Consider the following 19,480-nt stretch of genomic DNA (forward strand, 5'->3'; position numbering starts at 1 on the left):
GGATAGAATTGGATAGGAACACAGTAGAATAGAATAAAAACAGTAAAGAATAGAGCTGAGGAGAGTAGAATAGAATCAGATCAGAATAGAATAGGAGCATAGCAGAACATGTATGAGCAGAATAGAATAGAAACTGAATACAACAGGAGCAGAAATGTACACAATAGAAATAGAACAGAAGAAGAATAGAACAGGATAGAATTGGATAGGAACAGAGTATAATGGAATAAAAAGAGTGCAGAATAGAGCTGAGTAGAATAGAAGCAGAGCAGAATAGAACTAGAGGTAGAAAGTACAGTACAAAGCAAAGAGGAACCGAACTGAATAGAGTAAAACAGAATAGGACTTCAGCAGAAACTGAGGTGGAAAGCTTTTAAATTGCATCTGACATCACAGATTTGCAAGGTTTGTTTCTCATTACGCTGGAGACACGGTTCAGTTACGCTTCCATGTACAGTCCACTTAATATTTGTGTTAATGCAAGTGTCTGTAATTATAATGCAATGATTATGAAACAATAGCTATTACATTCTCATTGTCTGTAATGAGCGATCATGCAGTAGCAGTTAATAATGTATATCCAGCAGCACACACGCAGAGTAAAGCAAACACTCACTGTCACCTTTATGCACACACTGCCTACATGTGTGACAAAGAGTGAGATCAGCATGCAAACTCATTTAAGCTCTATTCAGAGCTGCTGCCAAGGAAGCCAGCAGAGTTTTTTCTCCACTTCCTTTTTTTCCCTCAATGAACAAGTGACGTGCTTCTGCTTCACTCCACCCAAACCCCCTCCCCACAGGGAACAGAGCGGCTCATTCATACGACCACTCAGCCAATCGGCTGCCAGGAGGAAGCGGGGGTGGTCTGTGACGAATAGGTCACCTGTATTACATCACTGGGCTCCAGGAGCAGCGAGCGAGAAAATCAGAATGAAGAGCGAGCCCTCCCCACTCGCTCTCTCAATTTCTCCAGCATGAGTCAGAGGCAGTCTGATTCCCTTGATGCACTGCGGAAGCGTAGCATGACGTCTCCTCGCTCTTTCTCTGTGTGTGTGTGTGTGTGTGTGTGTGTGTGTGTGTGTATGTGTGTTTGGGGGGCGGGTGGTTGAATGGGTCCTCTGCAGCCAATCGCAGCATCCCAGCATTCAGTATCTCTCCTCATTCATAAAAATATGAAATGTGGATGTAGATAGCTGGATAATAAGGCTGGCCAGCATTTCAGCATCTCAAAGACTCTGTAGGTCACTTGCATCACTGCATGATTCTGTGCCCCAGAATTGATCTAGGGGTAACATTACAATGTTTTTTAATGAGATATCTCACCAAAATATTAAAATGTCATCATTTACTCACTCAGGTGCTTTTTAAAAATCTTTTCAAAACTGATGTAATGCATATGTGAGTCATGAACAATGTGTTTAAACAAGTTTCAGTTGTTAAATAACATTTCAATGTGTTTAAATTAATTTGTCTTTTTATGTCAGGCGGTACGACCAAATGGTTGTATATACTGTAGTTGTACCACCTGACATGGAAAGTGTACCAACCTACTCATACTTGAAATTACCTGTATTTGGGAGAAGTATAAACTTTTTCACTCTGCCAAGAGGATCAGTTGGGCTCCTCTGGATGATGCATTATGTTTGCTGTTATTACCTTGTCAATTCATAATAAATGATCCATGTTTGCAGTTGTGCCACCCTGACATTTAAGAATATACAAATTGCTTGACAAATGTTTTTTAATGATCTCAACAGCTTTAAAACTACTGGTATTTATAAAATGTGTTTATTTGAAAGGTTTCAAAACTAAATTGATGCCATTTAGTTTTTAATTTTTTATTATTAAGACACCATTTTAAATAGTTTTCTTAGTCTGTTCAATTGTTCGGAAAGTTGCAGCACCTGACATTTTGGGGGTTTTAAATAGCAAAACATAAAATAAAATGTATTATTTAAATGTACTAAAAATGAATTCAAACTAAATAGGTTTTATAGAATAAAGTGATACATGTCATGAATTTATTTATCAAATCATTTAAAAAGGTAATAATGCACTTAGGTGCAAAAATATGCACGTCATGTCATTGACCCATTTTCAAAAAATGTCCATACAATTAAAATCAGTGGGTTCCAATTTTTTTTGGACCCCACTGACTGTCACTGTACAGACAAAACAGTTGAAACATTCTTTAATATATCATCATCATCAAAAAAAAAAAAAAAAAAAAAAAATGTTTGGAACAACATGAGGGTGAGTAAATTTCATATAAAATTCGTAAGATTTGGAAAAATTACATTTCCATCACTGATACACCAAAATGTAAAAGATCGAAAAAATTGTGGAATGTTCACTTCATGCACTCATCTGTCACAGCTTTAATTACATATTGGAGGGGGAGGGGCTACCATACTGTAATGCTGGATGACATAAAAACCTTATAATGTATACACTAAACCAGTGGTTTTCAAACCTGTCCTGGAGCACCCCTAGCACTGCACATTTTAGGTGTGTTCACGCCATTTCGTAATTACCGTAATGATTCTGAACTGTAAAGAGCCTTCACGTGCTTGTAGAACTTGTAATTACAAAGTGTAAACTCTCAAGCTACGACTTGTACCACCTGACCACTGCAGATTTAAGATGTCTTTGACTTGAAGTGGCGCTGTGCAGACCCATTGGTATATGACATCAAAGTACCGCGAGAGCGATTTGAAAGCATACAGTGTTTTAGTTATGGTAATTACGACATGGCATAAATGCAGCATTAGCAAAGCCACTTGAAGGCAAGCCTGCAACCTTAGACGTCTGCTAACGCTGTGGTACGCCATTGGACACCATTTTTTTTAATGGATGTCAATGGAGGAAAAGTTTCACTATGCGGCTGAATAAACCGCTTTCATGAGGAAATAGCTTATTAATGAATCGACAGACCTCGGCTAATCTTCAACATGTTTGCTCTTAAATATTTGTTTTGGATTGATCTATTTTTAGAGTTTACACCGAAAAAATGCTGTTTTATAAGAGAAGACAAGGACAATTGCGCGACAGGTATGATTCAGTTTACGGCACTTCTCGTTCATTTCTGTGGTATCTGCAACCAGTGATTGACCTCTCAACAAAATTCAATGATGTCAAGGCTGTAATGTGCAATTATGCATGCAGACCGCTAGTAGGCAGTGTCCACTGGCATGTTGATGGTGTAGCCCACAGTATCGAGGCAAAAGCCGAAGAAGCAGCAGCTTTTTGTGTACTTTGTCGGAGAAGCAGCAGCAGTGATGGCGGCAAGTGTTGTCAAATCCGCAGTTTTTTCATAGGGAATTGGACTACTTTTAAGTTTTTTGCTACGGGTTGATTTCCACCCCTGTACGTATGATTTCGCCGCTCCAACACCCCCCTAGACGTACAAATTCGGCCACCCAATGGAGAAAATAGCATTGTGACTGGCCATTAGGCTACTTTTGTTGCACAGACCTGGCAACCCTGGGCGGCAAATATACAGCGACTTTTGTTGCAGCTTGAGTTGTTAAATATCGAAGTGTAGTTATGTCGCAAGCGGAAATGAGTATGAGGAAATGTGACGCTATCGCAGATTTTTTTTTGACCTGAGGTAGGAGTTCTAGCAGACCAATCATAGCGCTTGCGGTGTGTCAGCTAAAGGAGACATACAAAATGTGCAGTGCACTAGACGGTAGAGTGCATAGTGTATTTGGGACACAACTATTGTCATTTTAACAATGAAAAAGGATGATGTTATATTGATATCCCGTTGAATACGACTCGAAAGTTGCATATTTCTGGTTCAGTGTCGATGAAGATGTTCTTCGGCTTTATTTATGGGGCTGTGGGGTCTCATAAAACCAAAAAAAAGTAAGGAAACGCTGATCTATAGAATCATGGCAGCAGTTTACATGACGGTTACTGATTCTTAAGCGGAATTCAGGTGATATAAGATTAGCAAATATACAGAGATTGTGAATGAACGCCGTTCATAAACAGAGGGATGATAGAGAGAGGTGCGGAAAGCAAGTGTGAGAGGAATACATTGGACTCATCACCGTCAGCAGCAGCAGCAGCCGCCGCCGATGAGTCACCAATCGCTTGGCCGTCACTCCCGGTAACTGGTCCGCCCTCGCCACGGTAACCAGTCAGCGAGAGTCCTTGCGCCGTTCGATTGACTTTATCAGCACAGAGACAGAGACACACACACACACCAACAAAACATCTATGCCAAATGTGTGTGTATGGGGTGGGGGGGATATGGGGGCTGTATGAGTCATAAGTGACTAAATCTTCCCCACCCCCACCTTCACTAAGTGCTGAGGCGGTACCATGGTACAGCGATTGTATCAGATTGTAATAGCATAGTTCTTTAATTTTATATCATGGTACTGGATGATTACCATAATATATCATTGTATTTACATGTAATTTAAAAACAATGATTGTATATATGTAATTTAATAAGAATGTGTGTAAAAAATGGTATTACAACAATACATGTCCAAAAAAGTCCTGCCATGGTACATTCAAAATATCTTGGTATTACCATGTGATGGTAATAGCGTGGTACTTTAATTTATTCCAAAGTACTAAATAACTACCATTTTAATATATTATGGTATTTACAATAGTAAATACCATAATATAGAATGGGTGTTAAAAACATGGTTTTACCATGATAGATATTCCAAAAATAACTTAGCACTGCCATTGTACACGTTCTATTGTGTTACAAGTCAAAACTATCACTTACATCACCAAACATCTCCAAAAGAGTATGGTACCTTAGAGATGTACCATTGAAGTACCATGGTTTTTCTACTTCAAAATATTAACAAAAAAAATAAAAGTATATCAATGATACTAAATTAACAAATGTATAGTGAAAAAGGGTTATTTAGATTATTAAAGTGCCTCATTACGTTTTTCCGGATATTACATTTCATGTAGTGTGTTATATAGTTTATATATGTAGTGTGTTTGTGAATGTAAAAGGTCTGCAAAGTTTCAAGATCAAAGTGCAACAGAGTTATTGTCTCCCGAAAGAAAGAAGTGATTCTGAACTGCCTGAAACGAGTCGTCAGTAATTCCAGTCTCATTTCCTGCTCAAAACTACATAGGTTTGTAACGAATTTGCATAATACCAGAGTATGGTCTGGCAATGTTTCATTATCGGACTTGCGCTCAAATTGATACGGTAAACTGGCGCCATCACTGTTTTATTTTATCACTGTTATCACTGTTGTAAACAAGTGCTGAGGAAGTCTCTGGAGCTGAAATCAGGGTTGCCGGGGCTATACAACAAAAGCAGCCCAATGGCCAGTCAAAAGCAGCCTGAAAATAGCCCAATGCTATTTTCTCCATCGGGCGGTTGAATTCTCCACTGAATTTGTACGTCTGGGTGGTGTTTTGGGGCCGTTGGCGTGCCGAAATTGTATGTACAGGAGTAGAAATCAACCCGCGGAAAACATTTTTACCCGGGGCAACAATGTAAAAGTAGCCCAATTCCGTGGGAAAACCACGGACTTGGCGACACTGGCTAAAATTCAGATAATGTAATGGTGTTTTCGACATGTACTGTAAGCGGTAGACCAATCACGACAGACTGGGCCATCTGACCAATCAGAGCAGAGCAGGCTCTCAGTAAGGAGGGGTTTAAAGAGACAGAATCCTTTATCAGACCGTTTCAGACAGTGTAAGAAAACAGGTGATGCAGCAATGTATATTATGAGAAAAAAAGTGTTTTTTGACCTTGGATACATGTAAACCTATTGTAGGAGACCTCCAAAAAATAATTAGGAAACTTTAAAATAGCATAATAAGGGCACTCCAAAATGTTGTTCATGCCAAGAGAGAAAAAAAAAAAGGGTCTTGAGTATGGTTCACTGAAAGGTTCTTTTGGGGAACCTAAAATTGTTCTTTTATGGCATCACTGCATACTCCCCCCCTTTTGGAACCTTCATTTGTAAGAGAGCACGTTCAGACCCCCACCAAAAAAAGGTATTGCCATGACAATTTTGTTATTTTTTTGCAAACACACACTTATTTGTCACAGTCCCTCTAACACCTCCCTCCAAATTCAAATGGGACTCTGGTCACCTGTCTTGGAAAGCTATCCTGGGATATATTTAGGACCCCAGAGCATGAGCGTGTTTGTGTTTGCAGAGATGATTGTCAGTGGTAGGAGAGTGTTAGGTTATTAAATGCTGTGCGCTTCCCCCAGGAAGTCACACCAGAAGGAGGAATGAGAGCTGTTGGCTTCACACCTCAAATGGACGGCACAAACAGGCAATAACAGGAGACAGCCTGTGCCTGCTCCTCAAACCCACACTCGCATACTCAACTACACTGCATTCAAGAGCTATCAGATGGACACAGGCAAATATCACCACAAAAAATGATCATTGTATTCAAAACCAGCTGTTTATATTCTACATTCCACATGATTCATTACTTTCATTTCGCTGACATGATATATTGCCCGTCAATAGTCTCCAGCTGCAACCACAACAGAAATTTGCCCTTGTTGACATGAATATTTTTCCTCTACATCCGACCAAGGAAATCAGGTCGGACTAGTTTTATTGGTTCAGCAACTCAGGCTAACAGATGAAAACAAACCTTCAGTAACAGATCATTCTTTCAAAAGTTTGCAGAGGCTTTTGCTGTTAGAAAATGGTCAATGATATATAAGATTGTGCAACTACATGAAAAATCTAGTTCAAAATGCAGGTGCCAGATGTTTAAATTTTTTTATATGGTTTTGAAGATATTTTATATCACTTTTAACAAGTTTTTATGAGTCTAAAATGTCAAGCAAAAAAGTGATAAAGTAAACACTAATAATAATATTTTCCAATAAGTATTGTGTATACATTTTAATTGAAGTATTTATTTATTTTGGTAAAGTAAAACTTTAGTATAGGGAACACACATTCACTATTAACTACGAATTTTCCATCAATAAACTCCTAATTTACTGCTTATTAATTATTAGTAAGGTAGCTGTTTAGGTTAGGTTTTGGGTAGGATACGACTGTATAATAAAGCATTAATGTGTGTTTAATAAGTACTAATAAACAGCCAATATTTTAGCAATATGCATGCTAATAAACAACTAGTTAAAAGACTCCAAAATAAAGTGTTACCTTTATTAAATAATTACCAATTCACAAATGCCATGGTTTTTTTTTTGGGGGGGGGGGGGGGGGGGATTGTACAACATGACAGTTTACAACTTATACCATATTAAAAGTTCTTAGTTTTGCGTTTAATTCATGTTTATCAAAGCTGACTGTAAAAGTTTCTCATACCTGGATACACTTCAATACCATGGCAAAGATGCAGCAAAAACATTACCACTAAATGTTGAACACGAGAGACATTTAATAGCAGTATCTTATTTACAGGCAAATACATGAGCACATCCACTGGAATTCGAAGGGTGACCGCAAAGCTGCATGAAAAACACAGCACAAAAGAGTAACTTCCTGTGTCATGGACGAGACCCAAGGTGACAAGAGCAGACAAGCCAAAGCAAAATCATGCATGATTAGACAGAGAGAGATCAAACGGGCCCCTATCATGGCCACTGCACAAGGTGGGGGAGAGGCATCCGGCTAAATGTATATTCAAAGGAAAAATGTGCAGTGCCATCAGCCTCCTAGTATAAAAGAAGAAAGGTTTGACTGCTTGAATTGCAACGCAGACAATATCAGTTTTTATTTCTTTGTAAAAAGAACTCAAACATGGTGCTCTAAGAGCCCTTTTGTGGACGCCAAATGTGCAGTGTAAAAACATAATTTGCATTTGCTGATGCAAGATGCTATTCATGTGCCTTCTGGATCTTAACTTTGGTCTTAATAAGCTATTTCAAATAACTACATAGCCAATAAAACATGTCTAAACCACATCAAAAGTGACAACTTAAAAACAGTAACTTTAATTTCATGTCATGTGGGGAGGCAGAGAGAAAGAGAAACAGTAGAAGAGAATAGAAGAAAAGGAAAGCATTGACTGTTTTGGATTCAATTCATTTCACACTGCCATTCACAAAGAGAAAAGCTCTTCATGAATGGTGACCAGCAGTGACTGGTTGCCTTCTTGTCAAACATGACTGAATGAAGGGGAGAGAAAAAAAAAAAAAAAAAAAAAAAAAACAGACTGAAATTAAAAAAGCAAGACTTCCCCCTACTGGTTAACAGGGAGCATAGCACATGCTTTTACTACAAACAAGATCTGATACATAAGGCTTTTTTTTTTTTGTTTTTTAAATACATCAAAATATACTGAAAATAGCAAATAGCACTCAACATCAAACCACAAATGATTTCAGAACAGGTGCAGAGTTGTTAGCATCCACTACTTTACATCTAGAAACGTAAAAAGAGTATCCTGCTATCTGACACCCAAACAGCATTTTCAAAAGCAGAGAGGGTGGAAAATAAAAGTTCTTCCTCTAACGCTCTGGAATTCCGCTGTCTTCCGTTCAGATGAGTAGATTACAGATGGAAGGTTTTTTTTTTTTTTTTTTAAATACATTTCCACCGCTGGATCAGTGGCTCAACACAGGCCCATACATGTGGTTTCATTTCCAGCAAGTGACTAGAGCAGATTAAAAAAATATATATATATCATTATGTGTTTACGTTACTTGACTGACCAGTCATTACTTTCAGCTTATGAAACTTGCAACTTATATACAGCAATTATTATTTTTATACTGGGGGTAGGGGTAGTTCATCAGGAATTCATAGGATCCTAAAAAGAGGGTGTTCATAATAGAATAGGAAAAAGGGCTTTTAATTTAATATTGCATATACATATACATTTTAAATTTTTAGTTTAACAAACAAAAACACATGCACGCACGCACACTTACACAATTTACCTAGATGAAGAGAACTCTGGTCCGTGGAAGAGTAGAAAAGGAGTCTGCCATTTTTCGAATCTTTGCGTAGTTGATAAAGCCTCTGAGGAAGAGCAGGAAGCCTGTAGGTCATAGAAACTCATATCAGCGCTTGCGCCTCTTGCTCCGTTCAACAATGTATACGTTTTTGGAAGCTCAAGTCTCGCTTAAAATTTTGAATGTCATTAAACTACATAAACTACAAACTAAGTTTTGAGATTTATTGAAATACAACTTAAAAGGTTAGTTCAAAAATGAAATTTATTGTTCCAAACCCGCAAGACCTTCGTTCATCTTCAAAACACAAATTAAGATATTAAGAGGTTTTTTTTTTTTTCCTCCCTAAAGCCCCAGGTATACTTCACTTTCCTCGCATCTTTCAAAGTATACTAAACCACGGATGCGCGCGGATGACTGAGTTTGACACATGCGCAGTACAATTTTTTCTATACTCTTTACCAGACATCGTGTCATCAACGGAAGAAAAGTAGAGGAAAAAATAGTGCATCCACAATTGCAACATAGTTCAGAAGATACACCAAGAGAACAGGAATCAAAAACGATGGAGAAGGCATGCTTCTGAGTCTTGTTTTTGAATCGCTCTTTACGCACTCTTCCTCGACGACTGCACCTTGTGCTCAGTATTGTGCATATTGCCACATAGTGGACTCTTCTGTCCTGCATGCGCTGTTGCACGCGCACCGTCCGCACGGTCTCGAAATTTGGGCTGCACGCGGACGGGTGTGCGGCTGGCCGCGAGCCCTCCGCATGACGTAATTTTAGTGCACAAACGCGGACGGCCAAAGTATACCTGGGGCTTAAGAAAGCAACGAAATGACCACATTCAAGGTCCAGAAAAGCAGCAAAGACATCGTTTAAATAGTCAACGTGACTACAGTGGTTCAACCTTGATGTTATAAAGCGACGAGAATATTTTTTTTTGCACAAAAACAAAAAAAACGTCACAGAAGAACACGGATTACAGAACATGGAAAATAAAGAACAATGTGTTACATTATCTGCGATGTGTCTTCAACGTAAAATGTGTATGACAACAGATCAAATTGCTGAATAAAGTCGTTATTTTTGTTTTTGCACACAAAAAGTATTCTCGTCGCTTCATAACATTAAGGTTGAACCACATGTTGACTATTTTAACGATGTCTTTACTACTTTTCTGGACCTTGAATATGGTCAATTCATTGCTTTCAATGGAGGATAAAAAAAACCTCTTGGATTTTATGAAAAATATCTTAATTTGTGTTCTGAAGATGAACAAAGGTCTTACGGGTGTGGAACGACATGACGGTGAGTACTTAATGACAGAATTTTCATTTTTGGGTGAACTAACCCTTTAAGCCTACTTTACAACCAAAACATTTCACAAAAGGAAAATCAACTGATATCATTCATGTCTTTCGACTGGAAAGCAGAGGAAAAGTAGAAGTTGTGTTTAGTGTCCTTATACTTACCAAGCAGCAGAAACACCCACCATAACCAGTACTGTCCATCAAAGTAACCAGGGAAATAAGTGGAAAACTGAGAATGCAAAGAGAGAGGAAGAGTGAGAAAAAGAAGCATGAATAAAACACCAATCACGTTCGGGCTTGTAATGTCATGAAGACGTGAAGAAAACACATTACAATACATCACAGCCTGTTTAACTCATTTAATCAGATTTGAGCTGTTGTGGTGATTACTAATGCGCTGTAATGCGCTTCCGTAATGTTCCCAGCCAAGCCAAAATGGTTAACCAATATAAACTATAATAAATAAAACAAAATGTGTAAAATTAGCTGCAGTTGTCTAGGTGGTAGCATACCCGTACGATGAGGATCCATTTGATGAGTGACAGACCAAACCCAGATATGGCGCCATAACGCCCGGCTGCAGAGGTTGTAAGGCAGAATGATAGAAAGAAGCCAATCCAGTTGAAGAGGAATGCCACTGAGGAAAAACAAAAAATCTTTGTAATAATAATTGTAATTATATCACATTTTCTAAAGACTATGTGGAATTGTTTATTCTAGCAATCTTTCCTGTACCATCATCCCATTCCCAAAACTCCCAAAACTAAAAAAAAAAAAAAAAAAAAAAAAAAAAATCAACATGACCCTCATCACCATCATTTCCTTTTTGTTTCTTTATTTGGTTGTCAACATTCATGCCTTAAGTTATGTTTGGAAAGTCCCGCTTGATCGGAAGGAGATAAAAGAGCAAAGAGAAAGTGCAAAAACTGTTTCTGAATCCTCCATCATCGCTGAAAACACTTACTAAAAAATGTCAACATGAAAATGCCGTCATTGCCTATCCGCAGCTGGTCAGCATCCTCAAAGTCATCTCTGGCCACAAAGTCATCATCCTGCAGGAAAACACAGAGACAGAGATGTGTATCAACTCTGAATGTATAACAGAGCAAGAAACAAGACTAAAATAACACACTGGGAAAAACCATGTGATCGTTTAAATGAGAAAACAGAATTTCACAATGACAGGAAAGAAATGGGACTGGATGCACTGTGCATAAAATTCACAGAAACTAAAAAAACCACAGACACACATAAACATAAGTGACACTAAAGCAACATTTTAAGAGTGACTTGGTAGAAAATGTAGCTTAAAGACCCTGATATACTTCAAGCGAAATCAAAGAACGATCTGGTGTGACGTCATTTCGAACAAAATCAGGCCAAAGTGAAGATCGTTGCGTGTTCGAAACAGCTCGAACATTCCGGAAAAGTTTGGCACGGCTTGCCAACACCTTCAAACTACCATTGGTCTGTAGCGTAGTAATAGGTAGGTGTATCTCCGCCTTCTTTGACATGGAAATTTTCCATCCGCGATAGTGATGAGCGATATGATGATATTATCCTATATCAACGATGTCTCGCAAGTATTGCAATGTCGATTATAACAGTCAGTTACCAGACGATCATCACCAATATTGGGAAAAAATGACAAATATGACTAGCTAGTAAGACAGACAGACAGACAGACAGATAGATAGATAGATAAATAGATACATAGAGGGTTCCTACACATTTTCCATTCCAAAATTCCATACTTTTCCAAACTCAAATTTCCAAACATCGCTATAGATTTTCAGACCACATTTAACATAAATGGTTCATACAGTATTATTTTCAGCTTTATATTTGGTATATAGTACTGTCATTTGTAAATATTTTTTATTTTCTCAGGGTTTTTTCATTGATTTTCTTGAAGTGACAACATAAAGAGCCTCTAAAATAAAAAAAAATTAAAATTAAAAAATTAAAAATACAGACTTTTGCATACACAAGAAACTATTCAATATTCAACAGGAATATTTTGCGTGGTTACGCATTACAATTTATAGTTTTATGTATATTATAACATATTTCCTTTGTGCGTCACTGTTATCTTACTATGAAAAAAAGGAGAGCATGGATGCACATGAATTAATAGAGATCTATTTGCTCAAAATTTGGCTTTCCTTAGGGTAGTACCTCTAATATCAAGGCCCAATGTCCAATTTAACGCATCTTCGGTGGCAGTGGAGAAACCATGACACGAAATGGGTTGATGGTTCAATACGGCTGTGTGCATTATCCTATTTGCCAAGTTCAAGGGTCTATAAAAAAAAGATTGGTACTGCAAAAAAAATAAATAAAAAAAATTAAAAAAGTGTTCAAAATTTGGCTTTCATTAGGGCAGTACGACATATTTCAAGGCCTTAGGTCTATATTAACACATGCTCTATGGCGCCCAAGAAACCACACCACAAAATGGGCTGAAGGTGCAACAGGTGGCTCAGTGTGCATTGTCATATATGCTAATTTTAATGGTTTCGGTCTGTATATTTTTTTACTTTTATCTTTTTAAAGGCTCTCTAATATGGTGCTAAGAGTATCATATCATATCATAATGAAATTTTGCATAATGAAAAAGTGCACCTTGAATTCATTCAGTTGTGTTTGACAATCACTAAAGAATCACTAAACAGTTACCATGAAAACACACTTCTTGTAATAAATTTATTTTCATTAAATTCTTAATTTTCTATTATAGAAATCTAAATAAGAGCAATAATCTGTAAATGCAAATATTTTACCCTGCTCTTTCTTTTTTCCATACTTTTCTAGACCTGGAAATTACTGAAAACTGCATAGGAACCCGGTAGATAGATAGATAGATAGATAGATAGATAAAGACTATCATAAATCTATCATTTCAAAAATAAACATATGCCTCTCCCTAGTCAAGACATGCAGCACTTTGAGGTTCAAGTCAGAAACACAGGGCTCTGGGGTCTTCCATGGACGTCACCTGCACCATCACACTTTACAATCTCACACACTCTGTTACTGTACCTCCAGCGCACAGCGAGTTACATCATCGAATGTGTCCAGGCGTTCCCTGTGCTGTACGCAAGCAGTGTGTGGCAGAGAAACAGAGCAGTGAACAGGGGAAACTACATCACATTAAAACAGTATTTCCTGTGGTGATGCTGTTAAGGACTTTTGTCCCAGAGCTGGTTCGATTTGTGGGTGAGATGTGTGGTACTTACTCGACCTGACACCAGTGGGATGGTAACCTCTGCTTTGGTTCTCTCAGCCTCATCGTATGACGGAAGTGATGTGGCTACATTGTAAGATGGGGGCTTGGGAAATGCTGCATCATCTTTGTAATCAAAATACGCTGAGAAGAGGGAAAAAATATGAATAGTGATTAATTACATACATATGCTATTGCATAATGTGATGAAAACTATGCTTAAAGTTTACAGGTCTCCTTTAGGTCACTATTATTTCCACAACGAGGATTTTTTGTATAAGGGAAAAAAAAAAGAAAAGAAAAGAAAAAAAAATCAAAAGAAGGCTTGCACACTTAAATCATGATATGGACCAGTACCTGTGAATATTAAACTTCAAAAAGACTGCTAATGTGAAGTCTGCATGTTCTGCGTCTTCAGAGCTTCATGCTTTCTAATCTTATCTTCACCTTGTTTTCTTTTTGATGCAATTATTCTGCTTATTGCATAGATAAAATACAAGAAGTTTACATCAGTAGTCCCATTTTCATAATTGTGACCACACCGTCTGTTTACAATGTCTACCACTGTAACAGATGTTTACATCTACCTATGTCTTTATACTGATAGGCCTATACATATAATTACTGTAGTAACTGTTATATTGGAATTACTCCATAGTGATAGATGCCCCTTTTTACATTTGAGCCCCTGAGAAACTCTCTGCACATCCCTGTATACATTGGATTGATTTTTAAGTGTGCACTATTAGCGCCTGGAAACATTTGAAATAACGAACATTTGAAATAACGAACTGTGAACTCTAACCCTCGGTATTGGCAGATATTCAATATTCAGATCGGGGCAAAAAAACTTGATCTCTATAAATTTTTCCTAAATCATAAAACACAGAATACAGAAAAATTTAAAAATGTATTTACAGGGCACTAATATTGCTAAAATTTTAATGAATGATTAAACTGTTAGCATTTTTTGAGTTCAACTGATTAGACGTACTTTTTGATTATTAAATTTTAACTAGTCTCAGGCTCTGTTTCCACCTGGTATTAAGATGTGTTTTGGTCGATCGGATCACAAGTGGACGAGGGAGACACATACCCATTTACACCTGGTGTCTCTTTTGTCCACTTTCAACCACTTCTGTCCTGATTTCTCCAAAGGGGAGGGTCTATGGGCAGGTAAATATATGGACTTTTTCAGATAATTAGATCTAATGGACGAAATAAGCTTGCTCAATTTACATACGAACACACCCAGAGATGACAGAAAACATACGGAGAGCATAAGCTTTCATTCCTACTCTGACAGCCGTAAGGCCGGCCAAACACGGTGAGTGTGTGTTAGAAATCAGGAATGGTGGGAGAACATTGTGCTTGGTACATTTTTCATCTTCAAACCAAACTTGAGTCTTCAGCCGACAAAGTTTAAATCCTGTCTGGCTAGTGCGCTTCCCATTATGTTTACATGTTAGGTCAGTAGACGTAGAGTCTTTTGTGGCTGTTCAAACACAATCGACCACATGAGCGTTTACACTGTGAAAGCAATCCGGTCGAATGCGTTTTCAACTACCTCTGGAAGTGGACAACTCAAAACATTTTAGACCCCGTTTACACCTGTATTTAGCATCGTCCACTTGATCTGATCGACCAAAATGCATCTTAATACCAGGTGGAAACAGGGTCTCACGCCCACGGACTGTTGTCTGATGCAACGCCTGATTCACACATAACTTGGAAACGCCTGAAGGCGTTTCCAAGTTATCATCTAATTGGTTGAATTATACAGGATTTCCGGGAGATGTGCGTCTCGTTCTTTAACAGCCCACCTGGAAACAAAGCCGCCTTGATGCCAAACCCCCTCATGAAAGAAGAAATCTGTCATGTTTACAACAATGATAATCAGGATCACAGCTGTAAGTCAGGATCAGGATCAACTAAATGCTGGATTTTCTAAAGTATGTTAAGTTCAAGGCATCAAAATACATAAAAAGTTTTACATGCCAATCTGTTATTACAGGGACATCACCTTTACATTTTTACACCCTTAAACATGATGCTGTACAAAACGAACTGTGATTGGTTGCTTGACATGTCAGTCAGACGGCCTCTGGGCAGTCCTCGGCCAATGAAAGCTGCAATGGAGTGCAAACCTTCTGCCGTTAGTCTAGTCTAGGTGAGATTAAGTTTTAAGTGAACCATTAATACGAAATCCAGGAAAATTAAAACAGAAAACATGTCATTTGGGGAAAAAATAAAACTGAATTTGAGACAAAAATAAAACAGATTTCATAGAGCCGTACAAAAGTTGCATACCTGCATTGTCTGCTGCAATACTGCTGTAAGGGGGCGGAGCATCACTGGCCACCTGAGGTCCCTCCTCTGGATCCTCCTCATTGGGCAGCTGGGGACACAAGAGACAGTTCATTGGCTGCATGAAATCCTAAAGTTTGATTTTGACATGGTTGCACTCTAAACACAACCCTGGTCTAAAGGCAGGTGAAAATATGAGAGAATTTAAATTTCAATCCTAAATATTCCCTGAAACTGTGCAAGACCATGACAAATGTAATCCTAAGCTGAAACTCACATGAATTTCCATAAACTCATCAAATGTCCATACACTAGCAAACACACACATTTGTTCCAAGAAAGAGTTCACCTTCAGCATTTCATAAATCAGGTAAAAACTGGGCTACCAAACCGCCTTTCATTAATTATGAGCAGAAACATTCATTACATAAAACAACATTCAAGGAATCTGGACAATGCCAACCTTTATTATTATTTTTTAATTCACTAAATGATAAAATAAACAGTCCCATAATAAAACACGTCAGAATAAAATTATACCATTTTGTAGACGCAGATTAACTCTATAAAGCCTGCTGTTTCAAATTTGACACATGAATTTCGAAGGCCTCTAAATTATCAACATAATTAAAATTTTTACCGAAAAACCTGTTGAACCAAATCCACAACACTGCCTTCTGTTCTTTGATTGGTAGTTTAACCTTTTTAGTAAGTAAAAGGCCTTCTAGCATAATTTTAAAAATGGCCCCTTCTGGTTGTGGTTCACGTGTCTTTTTGCTGTGAAATTTTAATGGCTTTTATAAAGCAATGTAGGAATAACCTTTATATTGTTAGCAGTATTTCAAGATGGACATTTAAGCAACATAGGTGTACTTGATTATCCATACATAATGTTTTAGAAAAATCATGTTAAAATGTGAGTATCAAATAAGATACATCAGGCTTTCGAGGAAAGTTTAAATACATGTGTATATCTCGCAATCTTCATTGTATTGCATTGCATCATATGTTTTGTCCCCCACAGTTACAACTACAGAGCTTTGATAATAAAACTGAGCATTTAATTATCTTAATAATACATTATTTGGGAGATATGGGATGTGACAACTGATGTGCATTTACTGTTACAAATCTCATTGATATACATTAGTAATTAAAAAAAAAAAAAAATGTTTAGATGTTAGATGCTTATATTTTGCATAAAGGATCAATAAGCTGTTCCATTTCAGTTTATTATTAATTTAAATGGACTATTATTCTAGGCTTCATGTCAGGCTTTACATGGTTAAATGTACCATGGCATTATAACAGTTAATTGTTTTCCAGACATGTAACATAGCAACATCAAGGTCTTTAAAACATGTAGCATGGAAATACAGTGTTTTGCCGTCATGTTTAATGGGAATACCATGTTTTTTTTTTAAGACATGTTACATGTCCAGAATAATGGTTATAGCATGATACACGTAGTTTTTGAAGAAGCTTAGACAAGGTATGATAATCATTCTATAATAGTAGTATCAAATGACCATGGTATTACCATCTGATACCAAGACTGCACCATAAGGGCGAGTGTAATAACCATGATAAAATATGTCATTGAGTAGGTTGTTTCTTAATACAAAAAGATAAAACAACAACAACAAAACATGTCTGCTGTTGTGAGATATTACATTGGTCTCTACTAGTTATCAGTGATCTAACCAGACATTTTGTCAACTTGTCAAGGCAGGTTCCTTCTACATGAATTTCAGCAAATCTGCAGTAACTCTGCATTAAATGTATTTGCTTGCATGGTAAATGAGATACGTGGCTTATATTGCATGAATGAAAACTTTGACGTAAGCAAGAAACTGTAGCATATTAGCATTATAAACCATTTTAAAACGGTTTCAACACTATATGAGCGCAATCCAAGTGTTGTCATGTCGCAATCATTTAAATGGTCGTGTTATTCATTTCAAAACACTGCGGCCTGCATGCTGTCAGAGCCTCGGTGTTTCACGAAAACACTTTCCGCCGTGGACGCGCCTGCCGCTGGTCTGCTTTAAAAATAACTGCGTCGAGGCACAGTGGAGCTCACTCACCTGCTGATATCTCCCGCTTGGCTCAGCCATCCTCAGCGAGCTTAGGAAGATAACGAAAATCCCCGTATAGACACAATTCAAGCTGCAAACTGTCTAAATGAAACTGTATAAATAGTTAATGGCAAAGCCACAGCCCTCATCAGATCAGATTTGCCTATGAGCTTCCTGTGATGTCAGTCAGACGGCCGTGATCTTTAGCGCCATCACAGGACAAAACGAGCATAAAACACGCCAAAATATTATTAATATTTCAGAAAATACCATCGAGCAGACTGTAGCCTACTGACACTGTCGAATGAAAAAAAACAAAAAAACAACTGAACTGAAATGATACTATGTCTTCTGTAGAGCTGCTTTATTATGTTGGCTTGATCTACTACTTAAGCTTAAATACTTTACAATTTTTACCTTATCTTAATATGGCAGAAAAAGAAAGAGCTGTATGCCAGGCTAGTACACGGGTCTGAATTCAGCAAGTGCACTACACAGTTCACTCGCTAGTTATTCTCTATTACCTTAAACACAATCCTATACAGCCATCTAGTGGTCAGTGTACATATGATAATATTCCCCAAACCCACTTTGCTCTATTAAAAAGTTTGTGTTGATTATCTTCTGAAATGTTCAGTTTGCAAGGCTGTTATTACTAAACTTTTACTAAACTAAAAGATGGAATACAATGAACCAGTGGAAGAAAGAAGTAAACAATTTTATAAATATAATCTTTTTTAATTTTTATCAATCCATTTCTAATACACAATATGCATTGTAGTCATTAAATATTTAATTTCACAGTCTATGAATTTGTCTATTAACATCCGTGGCTGTATTTATATAGGTTAGATGATATATACAGTCATGCTCAAAAGTTTACATACCCCTTGCAGAATCTGCATAATGTTAATTATTTTAATAAAAATGAGGGATCATACAAAATGCGTTATTTTTTTAATTAGTACTGTCCTGAATAAGATATTTTACATAAAATATGTGTACATATAGTACACAAGACAAATAAAATAAAATAAATAAATAAATACTGAATTTATAAAAATGACCCTGTTCAAAATTGACATATTCTTAATACTGTGTATGGTTACCTGGATGATCCAGAGCTGTTTGTTGTGTGATGGTTGTTCATGAGTCCCTTGTTTGTTCTGAGCAGATAAACTGAGCTCTGTTCTTCAGAAAAAATCATCCAGGTCCTGCAAATTTGATTTTCCAGCGTCTTTTGCATATTTGAACCCTTTCAAGCAGTGACTATGATTTTGTGATCCATCTTTTCACACTGAGGATGAACAGGATGAAGATGTGTACATTTTTCTTAATGATTTGTTTAAATATCATAATTTTTAATTTAGTACTGCCCTTCGGAAGCAACAGAAAATACTTACTTGTCTCCCAGAAGACAAATTAAGTACAATTTACCTTGATCGTCAAATTCAAAAAGCAAACTTAATGCATCGTGTTTCCTTCTGGAGCAAAAAAAGATGTAAAAAGTGTGAAAAGATGGATCTCAAAATCATACCGCTTTTATGTAAAATATCTTATTCAGGACAGTACTAAATAAAAAAAAATGTGCATTTTGTATGATCCCTCTTATTTTGTTAAAATAATTAACATTTTGCAGATTCTGC

The 19,480-nt window shown here is 37.2% G+C and overlaps 1 protein-coding gene and 1 long non-coding RNA gene across 5 annotated transcripts in view; one reads left to right on the top strand and one right to left on the bottom strand.

Annotated features, from left to right (window-relative positions):
* LOC127504122 (uncharacterized) overlaps positions 1-19,480 on the top strand; it is a 1,137,365-nt gene that overhangs the window by 332,479 nt on the left and 785,406 nt on the right. The gene's annotated exons all lie outside the window — the stretch shown is intronic.
* Positions 7,372-18,199, bottom strand: ndfip1l (Nedd4 family interacting protein 1, like). 4 transcript variants are annotated; one of them, XM_051878555.1, is made up of 9 exons: positions 17,844-18,199; positions 15,760-15,847; positions 13,463-13,593; positions 13,266-13,316; positions 11,188-11,275; positions 10,736-10,860; positions 10,386-10,452; positions 8,887-8,996; positions 7,372-8,609 (listed from the first exon to the last, which is right to left on the bottom strand). In XM_051878555.1, exons 1-8 carry the CDS (start codon positions 17,871-17,873, stop codon positions 8,896-8,898), a joined length of 681 nt encoding a protein of 226 aa, XP_051734515.1. In that variant the 5' UTR covers positions 17,874-18,199; the 3' UTR covers positions 7,372-8,609; positions 8,887-8,895. The 4 variants fall into 4 exon arrangements, with proteins under 4 accessions (XP_051734515.1, XP_051734514.1, XP_051734517.1 ...); XM_051878554.1 differs by having other exon boundaries at positions 8,896-8,996; positions 17,844-18,091; XM_051878556.1 differs by lacking the exon at positions 7,372-8,609 and adding an exon at positions 8,736-8,765 and having other exon boundaries at positions 8,896-8,996.

The sequence above is a fragment of the Ctenopharyngodon idella genome, chromosome 21 (assembly GCF_019924925.1).
Source record: "Ctenopharyngodon idella isolate HZGC_01 chromosome 21, HZGC01, whole genome shotgun sequence".
NCBI lineage: Eukaryota > Metazoa > Chordata > Actinopteri > Cypriniformes > Xenocyprididae > Ctenopharyngodon > Ctenopharyngodon idella.